General features: G+C 33.2%; 1 protein-coding gene across 1 annotated transcript; it reads right to left on the bottom strand.

The window, feature by feature from the left end:
* Positions 1-1,049: 1,049 nt before the first annotated feature.
* LOC114266317 (amino acid permease 3) lies at positions 1,050-7,465 on the bottom strand. Its single transcript, XM_028207202.2, has 8 exons — positions 6,977-7,465; positions 6,743-6,881; positions 4,957-5,190; positions 4,728-4,821; positions 2,728-2,942; positions 2,234-2,391; positions 1,909-2,136; positions 1,050-1,648 (listed from the first exon to the last, which is right to left on the bottom strand). Exons 1-8 carry the CDS (start codon positions 7,091-7,093, stop codon positions 1,223-1,225), a joined length of 1,611 nt encoding a protein of 536 aa, XP_028063003.2. The 5' UTR covers positions 7,094-7,465; the 3' UTR covers positions 1,050-1,222.
* Between the last annotated feature and the right edge of the window lie 4,817 nt (positions 7,466-12,282).

Raw genomic sequence — 12,282 nt, 5'->3', positions numbered from 1 at the left:
TTTTGGTTTGAGACAAGTTGAACCAAACAGGTCCGGTCATAAGGCACTGCCCGGGGTGTTCAAGACTAAACACTCCTGACCCAAAGAGCGTACTCAAACCTACCACCCTTGCAAAAGCTGCTGCTGAAGCAAATTCAGCTGAATTAAGCCAATTTTAGAAAGTAATCAGATATAGAGTATATGCACCACAAAAAATTAAGATTTTAGAAATTAAAATGTAGAGACAATTATTTTTTAGAGATCAAATATTTTTGTTGCGAAAAAGTGTCGTTATTATATTTTTAGCAACGAAAATTGGACATTAGTGATAATTATTATCTTTTTGGGACCAAATTTTTTGTCTCAAAAAATAAATTATTTTGAGACCAAATTATTTTGTCCCTAAAAGTGTATTCATTAGTGACATTTTAAAAATTTTATCGATAAAAGCCTTATTTTTTACTTTTCGGGATGACTTTTTAGTGATTATTCTCATGACGATAGAAATTGGTTCCTAAATGCCTTTTGGAAAAAAAAATTTCACTTTTAGAGACTAAAAAATTTGGTTTAAAAAACTCTTATATGTTGTAGTGATGGCTGGTGCCTGTTATAGTTATAAGAGGTTACTGATTTTTTGTTTTTTTTGTTTTCCCACAATTTTCTAGTAACAGATGGTGCGTAAAAATATGGCATACTTACGTGTAGGTCCGAATAAATAGAATTATTGTCTAATAGGTCCTATGGAAAAAATTTGTCATAAAAAAAGTCACTAATTTTGAGCTTTAGCGACAATTTATAAAAATCATGACAAAAAAAGTCACTAATTGTCAATTTTTAGCGACGTATGTAAAAAATTGTCACAAAAAAATTATTTTTAGCGACAATTTTACCAAGACTTATTTTCAATAGGACTTGATGGGAATTAAGTCTAACTATTAGTACCTACTGGTATTTTACCTTAAAAAGAATATTTGAATCTAAACGACAACAGAATATTTTTTTTTTTTATCTGCATTAGAAAACCATAATTTTGTTGCAATTAAGAGAGCCACAAGTTTGTACAGCAATAATTGAAGAGTGGCACAAAACAAAGTATCAAATATTCGCAAATTAATAGGGGATACATTTTATTACTTGAAAGGACTTTTCAGTCTTTGTAGTCCTGACTCACATAAGACTCATATAGGCTTCATTTGAATACTAATTTCCTACTGTATTATCTAAATATTCCTCGGTGTTTCCATCAATAACTAGTCTTAAATGGCTTATAAGTTTTGAGATCCAGGACAACACCGGCTACTGAGCCAACTGCAGCGGCTATGGAGATAACAAGACACGCCATACTCAGTATTTGAAACGCAATCCACCTACTTGACCACCGTTTGATATGTTTCTGAGAAATGTACATTTCAATGGGGAAGTAGACTGTCAATGGCCAAAATCCAAAGGCTCCAAGTAATCCAACAACATCGTTGAAGAAAGGCATCAGCAATGCTATGATGGTTGTCAACACCACAAACATGGTCCTCCATATCAGTCGGAAAAAGTTGATTTGGTAAATGCCACAGAAAGGAATAGGTATGTCGTATTCTGCTGTTATAAAATCACTTTTAGGCCACTTTTGTGCGCTCCATTTTTCCACGAACGCAAATAAGGGCTGGCAATAAACCTGCATTTCTCCGTTTGACAATCAGAAATGCTAAATGCACAGAAAAAATAACCCATAAAAGGTACTGTGTGGTAGAAATTCATCATACTTAAAAAATCTCAGCTACACTATGCTTTCCGTGCATTTTCTATGTCATGTTTCTGTGCACCTAGTATTGTTGTTTTTACATTTACACCGGTCATGCGACACATATTACTTAGATAATTAAATCTTGATTTGCAATTAGTATGGTAATCGGGAATTATTTAATGAGCTTGTACCTGGTATGCTCCAACAAGATGTACAACAATTGCAATGTTGGCTACGTCAAGTAGCCAATAGGGGTTGTAGAATCCAAAACCGGTCAGCAGATTTCCTGGAGCATTATCCCCAAATGCAGCATAACCCATGCATCCACAGAGTAAATAGAACGCTGTCGTTACACTGATGCTCAATAAAGTTGCTTTCTTCATGGTCTTATACTCTGCTGGGGGAGATTTTACAGTATCCTGAAGATGCAGTGAAATTTCTCAGTAAATCTGTATGAGAAACACTATGATTCTTACCCAATGTTAAAGGGATGAAATGAGTTTCAAAGGTTTGTACCTGTATTTCTAAGAGGATGATAGAATATGAATACGCGAAGGCAATAGCTCCGAGAGCTTGCATGCTTCTCCAGATCTTCTGTGTAGAAGTTACTGTCCCGGCTTTCGTTGCTGTCCCAATGCTGATACCGGTCATGCTTCCGTTGATACTCCCATTTTCTGCAGGAAAAGCGATTTTTTCACTTGTACCAATTAACTAATAAAATATAAGTATGTATGTATAAATATATGCTAGATGGTGCCATGGCGGAAGACATTATTTAGGGGTTGTTTGATAATGTTGTCAATTTTTTATTTTCTGTTTACATAAAACAAAAAAAACAAGGGAATTATCCTTTTCGTTCTGATACTGATATGACCCTTTAAAGTAGTACAATCGGTTCTACTTTTTTCGTTTCCAATTTTCAAAAAGCAAAAACAAATTCTACATTGGATGCTTATGTTTATACGTGGAATTGCCCTTTGGTTTGGCAGTGTTGTTGTTGAAGTGTTTACCTGCAACTTTGGCAATGCCAAGAGCAAGGCCTACTGAAGAATATGTGAAAGACATAATAGCTGCAACTATGGAAAGCCACCAGACTTGGTCAAAATCTGGGATCTGAGAAAATAGAATCTCTGTGATTCCAAATGCTATCATGTACCCGTTGCTTGACATGTGGCACGGATCTTTTCCTCCACTCTTGTGAAAACAGTTTGATCTTTTTATTGCCCTATAAAGTAACAGAAAAAAAAAATATAAGAATAAAAGATCATATCTGTATGATTTTATCAGTATAATGGTAATCCATAACAGGGAGGAAAAGTAATTTTTATGTATACTGTATCCTGTTTAGGTTTATTAAAAACAAAATTAAAATTGTATATAAAAACTTGCTAAGTTTTGATTTTCGTTTTTAAAAATTTTATTTTGTAACAAAAAAAAAAAAATGGTTTTATTTGTTTAAAAAATAAATTTCCATTTCTTTCTCCCTCTCACTCCCTCCAACCGCCACCCACCGCTCAAGACCATCAATGGCCACTCCCCCTTGGGCAATTGTTGCCGGCAACTTCTTCTGGGCTGACAACCATCTCCGACCACCATCTTGTCGGAAACCATCTCTGGTTTCCGCCTCATATTGAAAGCCACCTCCAGCTGTCGACAATCACTTTTAGCTACCACCTCTAACTGTCTCGAACTATCTTCGATCACTAATTCCTAGTAACAACCACCTCTGGCCACCCCATCCTTTTATTTTCAAAACAAAATTTAGCAACACATGTAGGTATCAAACTTGTTTTATTGTTTTTTTTTTTGTTTTTAGGTGAATTATATTAACAATTTCTGTAGTTTAGAGTTCGTGTTATTTCGGTCCATGACTTTTGAATTGTGACATATTTGACTATAAATTTTGAATCTTGTTCTAAATAAAGACAATTAAAAATATTATTGCTTAATTTCAAGGACAAAATCGTTAATTTGCTAAAATATAAACTAATTTAATAAAAATAAATGTCAAAAAAATATTTGTAAATTTTTAAAAATTATTTCTACCCATAAAAGATAAAATTATGTAAAATTGATAAATCTCTTAAACATTTATTTACTTATTTTTTTTACCAAATTAATTTTTATTATGTATTTCGATGATGATTATGTATTGGGAGGTCGTTAGAATTTTAATGTGTAATCGATATATTTAATATATTAAATGTTTTTGGTTTTGAATTTTTTGATTTAATGGATTAGTTTAATAATGATATCAAAGTTGTCGCCATATTAGACTTTTGGAAAAATAAAAACTAATTTAATGAAAATAAAAAAACCACCCATTATATGACTATTATCCAAATACATAATAAAAATTAATTTGGTAAAATAAATAAATGTCTAAAAGATATATCAAATTTACATAATTTTATCTTTAGTGTGTAGAAATAATTTTTAAAAATTCAAAAATATTTTTTTGACATTTATTTTTATCAAATTAATTTATATTTTATCAAATTGACGAATTTACCCTTAAAATTAAGCAATGGTATCTTCAATTGTTTTTATTTGGAATAAGATTCAAAATTCAGGATCAAATATATCACAATTGAAAAGTCAGGAATTAAAGTGACACAAGTCTTAAATTATAGGGACCGTTAGTGTAATTTGCCCTTTGTTTTATGTTTGTTTTGTTTTTATTATAATAGATTTAAAAATGCTTAACATTTTCTATAAACAAATAACCATAACATCAAAAAAAAAAAAAAAAAAAAAAAAAACATTTAGAGTAACGCTACACAAACAGAAAATTCATGTAGAATCTTTTTCCAGAATGATGTTGCAGCTTTAGATCCTCTCATGTTAAAATTAAAAGCTCATCAGAATAGCTTGTATTTTCAAGATTGCCAATATCACATCATTCTTCTAATAAATTCTGTAAAACAATTCTGTCTGTAAATCAATTTCCAAAAATTTAAAAACAAAATAAAAGAAAAAAAAGGTGAGCAGAGCAGCTTAAAACACTCACATCATGCTGACTGATGCTGCAATTGTATAACCAATTGCCGTGCCAAACAAATTCAAGTACTGAATCGCACCACATACTGTAACCTTTCCGCCCCCTGTAACCCAAATGGAAATCATCAAGTCATGACAATAATCATCAACATAACAGCCATGATTATGAATTCTAGTATAGTACTGATATATATTTTGAAGTCTTCTATTATGAAATGAAGAAAATACGATATTAGAACCTAAGTTAGCCTTGACAGCATCCATGTAGGTGTAGTTTCGCGGTCCAGTGACAGGGTCTCCAGATCTGTAGCACTGTGAGAGGAGATTGGAAGTGTAGAGAATAACAAAGGCAAACAGGATCATCACTGCTGGCCCTGCAACCCAACCGAGCTGTGCAATTGCCCATGCCAATGACAGAACTCCTGACCCTATCACTGCTGTGATGATGTGCGATGTTGCTGTCCAAAAAGTTCCTGCACCAATCATAACACACAATCCTTAGCAAGGTTTTCAATTGAGTGCTACAAAAAGAGCTTCATAGCAATTGAACTGGCTGTATCAGCTATGAAATTAACCTACATCAACTGTGAATGAGATAGTGAATCGACTATGAACTAATACCTATCACAAATCAATCTATATGCAAGTGATTATCATTTTCACTGATATACCAAAATGTTTCAATATCATGAGGCTGAAAGACTTATATTTATCAACCAAATTTAGATTTTAGTCCTTAGTGAAGTACTTGCTTTCCCTCATGGACTACGGGATGCATGGTTGGTTCCAATAAACACTACCGAATTACATAGGACTATTAATCCCGAGGCTAATAATCTCAAGGTTATCAATCCTTTAAAATCATGTATAGTGGTCCCGTTTGGTGTAGCTGTTAAAACAGATTATAAATTATAACTTAACAGATTATAGATTATGACTTTAATCAGAAGCTGTTGATCTGTTTGGTGTAACTGTTGGATTGTAGATTTAAGTTGCTGAATAGTGTTTGTTAAATAAGCTGTGGAGTAGCTTTTTCAATTAACTTTTATTTTTTATTATTCACTACTTATCTACATTTCTTATAAAAAATAATAATAATATTCTATAGTCCATTTGGGTCTTTTTCTATTTTTTAAAAAATTAAAAATAAAAAAATTTATGAGTTTAACTGTAAATAATATGTCCACAGCAGAAGCTGATAATCAGAAGCAATGAGTGAACAGCTTCTCAGAATCAATTTTTTTGACTTAAAATAAGTTGTTAGAATCATAAACGGTTTGAAAGAAATTTAACCAAATAGTTCAAAATAGCTTTTTAAAAACTAGAAGCTATAAGTTGGTTCAGAAAAACCCAAACAAACACCCTCACTATATCTCACTTTTGGAATGACTAGGGAAGATTAATACAATTCTATCGTATCTCATATTTGTTTGAAAGCATTATATATGAACTACTTAGTGTAAAACACCCTTTTGGACCATCCCCTATTTGGGAATCAATAATTCCCAATAGGGGGATATACCATATTTTGATGGTACTAATCCGAAGCTTAATTTTCCATCCAAATGTCAGATAAAAGATTTTTTAGCACATATAATCCAATCGTACAGTAGTTTCCCTTTGAACAAACATGACCTATACATATATGGATAGAGGACAAAGTCAAAGTTAAGTAATTCTAATAACACAATTGATCACTAAGCAAAGCACAAAACCACATACTTGGATTTTTCTGAATAGGCAATAAACAATAACAATATTGAGCCTTTTCTTTTTGGTCCTTGACAGAAAATGATGAGTTTTATCCCCATGTAGTAATAAGGAATCTGAAAAGGACTTGTTGATGAAATTAACTGACTAGTTAAATGGAGTTTATAAAATTCAGTAAAGTACATGGAGGTCAATAGATTAAAAGTAATAATGAGTTTATCATGAAAGATAAAAGAAAGCAATATATAAAACAAAAAGAAAAGCTGTTTTTTTCTTCTATGAAAGTGAACAATTCATAGAAGATGGAAGGTGTACCAGTTCTCTTCAGGCGGCCATCATCATCGAAGCACTTGGAATAGTTTGCGAGAGGGTTTATTGCTTCAGTCTCACTGCTATGTCCTTTTGGTTGGGATTCCACTTGCAAGTAGTGCCTGATATCATGCCTTTCTTCAATCTGAAATCATCAAACACACACACACACACACACACATTATATTTAAAAAACAACCATTAAGAGAGAAAGAGATGGAAAGTTGAAGATGGTCTTACTGTCCCATCATTGATTCTGGGTGGAAGTGTTCTACTTCTTGGTAACATGGTGTTACAAATTGTGTGTGTGTGTGTGAGAGAGAGAGAGAGAGAGGTAATGGACACTTCAACAGACATATGCAATGGGGGATTATATAGGGGAAGATAAGAAAAGATCTCTGTAGAGTTGATGGAGAAAGAAGGCAGTGCTATGCCTCCTTATTATGGATGCTCCATGAACTCTTCTCCTCGTAAACCAAAGTGGCAAACACAACACACATTTTTTTCTTTTTTTCTTTTGTTTGTTGTCCTTTTCTAAATTAAATTATACCGATTTCTCCTAACAAATGATTAGATTATAACAGCCTTAAGTTATTTTAATATACATATATGTGTATATATATATACTTGTGCTAGATTGAATGTTAAGAGGTTAGTAAATTATCTTAACACAGTTGTGCATTCAATATTTCTCTACAAACTTGAATTCCAAATCTCCCTAAAACATTTGAGGTATGCCACTTGAAGTTTAAGTACTTAAATATGATGTCAACTTTCTTGGCGCTTATCTCGTAAACCCATGAGTTTACGACAGTTAATTATAAAATGTCACATTAGTCAATTTATGAAGATTTTGCCTATGTACCTACACCCTTCCACATTTGATCGCAATTTCTTCTCTCCCCACACCTTTCTGCCTTCCCTTCTTTCTCTCCCTACCATCAATCACCACCACACCTTTTCGACCCTCACCACCACCAACAACACCATTTCCTCCCCATCCCAGCCCCAATATCGACCACCGTCACCTCATTTCCTCTTCCCAATACTAAGATTTTATACAGGTGCTTAATGTTTTTGTAGTTGTTATTGAGCATGTTCTCCATTGATCTTTTAAACATGGGTAAATTACACTGATCTCTTTTTGTGACAACTACCTTCTTAATTAATTAAGTTAATTACATGATTACTATTGATCATGTGATTATGTGTTAATTGCATTAATTAATGTGCCATGTGTTTTATGCGTTGTATTGATTTGTATTGCATTGTTATTATGAATAGATATGTATAGAAATGAATTGAACTTGTTTGATTCAGTAATTTTAACAAGTTAGAATTAAATATTTGGATAGGCAATTAGAGCCTAATTCACATTAGTATAATTAACCTTAGTTTGCTTTAAGTCATAAAATGATGGGGATTAATTTAATTTGAGTGTATTTGATTTAATTAGTTAAACCTATAATTTATCAAGGCTTAAGATTAATTAGAGATTAATTATATTCCTCAATCCTATTCATCAAATTGAAACAAAGAAAGGGGAAACAAGAGAGAGACTTAGTACATTTTATAGAGAAGACTAGAGAGAGAGCTCAAGACTAAAGGATGAAGGCTTAAGGAAACAAGGGAGCTTAGGCTAAATCAACCAATTAAGGTGAGAATTTTCCTTTAATTTCATGAAATTGAGATGTCATAGTTATCATCCTTTGGAAATTGAGTTGAATTATAGAGGAGATCATGTATAATTAGGAGTTTAAGGATATGAATGGTGTTATGAAACCACATGAGTTCAAAAAGAGATGAATTGAAGGAATTAGCTTAATATATATAGCAACATGCATGGCATTCTTCATGGAAATTTCCTCCATACATTAGAGTTTTTGCATGATACATGGAAGTTGGAGAGGAACTTCAATGATTTTGAAGAGTTGAAACTTAGATTTGTATGTTTATGAATATACATTTCAATTCAAAGGTTTGGTTTATTTTTGCATAGAAATTGAAGTTGATTCTAAACCATGATTTATATTTGATGATAGAAATTCAAATTCAACGTTAGTTTCATGGATTTGTGGGTTGAATTCTATGAAAATGAGGTTGGTTTTGCAAAGGAAAGCATGTCCAAAACAACAACATTTTTGGACTCAATTTTGCCAAGAACCGTACTTGCGGCCTGGGGCCCTACACGTGCGGAAAACAGGATAGATTTAAGCTTCAATATTGTTATAATTGCACGTGCAGGGCGCACGTGCGGTGGTGGTTCCACACATACAACTAGTGCCCCCGCACATGCGGTTTTAAGGGCGGTCCCAGTTTCGTTTTTGCTCCATTTTTCTATCTTCCAAGCCTCCGTTTGCATGGTTTTTAATTTTCATGTGCATTCGCATCTCATGAACATGAATGAAAAAAAGAACAAAAGTAATAACCCAATGATAAGCAACAGATAGAAATCGAATAAGTATAAGTACCGAACTGAATAGAAATGATTGAATGACATGAATGTAATTGAGTTGTGCTTGGATTTGTATAAGTACTATTTTTAGTGATGTTTTTTTATAAGAGTTTGGGGTGTGTCTTAATGCAAAATGACAAAGTAATAGCATATGTTTCTGAACAACTGAGACTACACAAGAAGAATTATCCAACCCATGATTTAGAGCTAGCTGCAGTGGTATTTGCATTGAAAATTTGGTGCCATTACCTATATGGGGCAACATGTGAAGTTTACACGGATCACAATAGTCTAAAGTATTTCTTTACCCAGAAGGAGCTGAATATAAGACAACGGAGATGGCTGGAACTGATAAAAGATTAGCAAATCTTGTACCACCTGGGGAAAGCTAATACCGTTACTAATGTACTCAGTCGAAAATCAATTGGGAACTTAGCTTGTTTACTCACCAGGCAAAGAGCATTGTTACATGATCTAGAAACACTTAAATTTGAATTTGTCTTGTGAGAACAAGGCAGGATTTTAGCTGCTATATCTGCACAGCCGACAATACTTGAAGAAATTAAAGAAAAACAGTTACAAGATGAGTTTATGAAGAAAGTTGTTGAAGAAAGGGAATCTAAACCGAGACTGGGTTTCATTTTTGAGAATGATGAGCTGAAGTTTCAAGGCTGATTATGAGTACCAAATGATGTTGACTTAAAGAAGCGAGTTATGCAAGAAGCCCATAGTTCAAAATTCTCCATTCATCCGGGGAACACAAAAATGTATCAAGACTTGAAACAAAATTTCTGGTGGTCGGGAATGATGAAAGAAATTGCCGAATTTGTATCTAAGTGTTTACAATGCCAACAAACTAAAGCCGAGCATCAATAATCCATAGGATTGCTCCAACCATTGCCAATACCGGAGTGGAAATGAGAGTATATCACTATAGATTTCATTATTGGACGATCTCGCTCCAATAGAAGTATGGATTCGATTTGGGTTATTGTTGACCGTTTGACTAAATCTGCTCATTTCTTATCTGTGAAAACATTTTATAATGCAGATAAGTTGGCTACTCTTTATATTAATGAGATTGTGAGATTGTATGGAGTGCCTGTGTTAATTGTTTCTGATAGGGACTTGAAATTCACATCAAGATTTTGGTAAAGCTTGCAAAAGGTATTGGGGACTGAATTGAAATTGAGTAGTGTATATCATCCACAGACTGATGGTCAGTCAAAAAGGACAATCCAAACTTTGGAGGATATGTTGCGTATGTGTGTGCTAGACTTTCAAGGAAATTGGAAAACTCATTTGCCTTTAGCTGAATTTGCCTACAACAATAGTTTTCATTCAAGCATTGGCATGGCATCGTACGAGGCGTTATATGGAAGAAAATGTTAGTCACCGATTTGTTGGGCAGAAGTTGCAGATAGGTCTTTACTCGGACCCTAAATTGTGCAAGAAATGACGGAAAAAGTGAAACTAATTCAGCAGCGATTGAAAACTGCACAAAGCCGACATAAAGTTACGCGAATGTTTAAAGGCGAGAGAGAGAATATGAAGTGGGCGAGCATGTTTTTATTAAAGTGACACCAATAAAAGGGCATACTCACTTTAGAACTAAGGGCAAGTTAGCACCAAGATACGTTGGGCGTATAAGATTATTGAAAAGATTAATTCAATGGCATATTAGGTAGCTCTTCCTCCCGAAATGGAGCATATGCATAATGTATTTCATGTTTCAATGTTGCGGGATTATCTTCGGGATCCTTTTCATGTTATTGAGCCTACCCACGTGCTTTTGAGTGATGATTATACTTATGAAGAACGGCCTATTCAGATTGTTAACCGTCGAATCAAAAAGCTAAGGAACAAAGACATTCCATTGGTGAAAGTGGATTGACAAAATCATGATGGTATCTATGCAACATGGGAAAGGGAAGACGGTATGAAGAAAAGATATCCGGACCTCATCCCACTTGATCCTATGTTCTTTCTAGAGGAAGGTAATTGAGTTTAGAGGACTAAAGGTTCTAAGGGGGAGAGAATATGACAACTACCTCCTTAATTAATTAAGTTAATTATATGATTACTGTTGATCATGTGATTATGTGTTAATTGCGTTAATTAGGGTGCCATGTGTTATATGCGTTGTATTGATTTGTATTGTATTATTATTGTGAACAGATATGTATAGAAATGAATTGAACTTGTCTGATTCAGTAATTTTAATAAGTTAGAATTAAATATTTAGATAGGCAATTAGAGCCTAATTCACATTAGTATAATTAACCTTCGTTTGCTTTAAGTCATCAAATGAAGATGATTAATTTAATTTGAGTGAATTTGATTTAATTAGTTAAACCTATATAATTTATCAATGCTTAAGATTAATTAGAGATTAATTACTTTCCTCAATCCTATTCATCAAATTGAAACAAAGAAAGGGGAAATAAGAGAGAGACTTAGTGTATTTTGTAAAGAAGACTAGAGAGAGAGCTCAAGACTAAAGAGAAAGAAGAGAAATGAGAGAAAGGAAGAAGGCTTAGGGAAACAAGGGAGCTTAGGCTAAATCAACCAATTAAGATGAGAATTTTCCTTTAATTTCATGAAATTGAGATGCCATAGTTATCATCCTTTGGAAATTGAGTTGAATTATAGAGGAGATCACGTATAATTAGGACTTTAAGGGTGTGAATGGTGTTATGAAACCACATGAGTTCAAAAAGAGATGAATTGAAGGAATTAGCTTAATATAGCAACATGCATGGCATTCTCATGGAAATTTCTTTCATACATTAGAGTTTTTTCTTGGTACATGGAAGTTGGAGAGGAACTTCAATGATTTTGAAGAGTTAAAACTCAAATTATTGTATGTTTATGAATATACATTTCAATTTAAAGTTTTGATTTATTTTTGCATATAAATTGAAGTTGATTCTAAACCATGATTTATATTTGATGATAGAAATTCAAATTCAAGGTTAGTTTCATGGATTTGTTGGTTGAATTCTATGAAAATGAGATTGGTTTTGCAAAAGAAGAACATGTCCAAAACAAGAGCATTTTCAGACTCAATTTTGCCCAGAATTGAACGTGC

The sequence above is a fragment of the Camellia sinensis genome, chromosome 5 (assembly GCF_055761805.1).
Source record: "Camellia sinensis isolate YWXY chromosome 5, ASM5576180v1, whole genome shotgun sequence".
NCBI classification, from domain to species: domain Eukaryota; kingdom Viridiplantae; phylum Streptophyta; class Magnoliopsida; order Ericales; family Theaceae; genus Camellia; species Camellia sinensis.
This window is presented reverse-complemented; position numbering and strand designations above follow the sequence as displayed.

Coding starts and splice junctions, on each gene's coding strand:
- LOC114266317 (XM_028207202.2), bottom strand. CDS start 7,093: ATGTCTGTTGAAGTGTCCATTACCTCTCTCTCTCTCTCTCTCACACAC. Junction 5,191..6,742: donor TGGCCGCCTGAAGAGAACTG/GTACACCTTCCA, acceptor TGATTGGTGCAG/GAACTTTTTGGACAGCAACA. Junction 2,137..2,233: donor TCATCCTCTTAGAAATACAG/GTACAAACCTTT, acceptor CTGCATCTTCAG/GATACTGTAAAATCTCCCCC.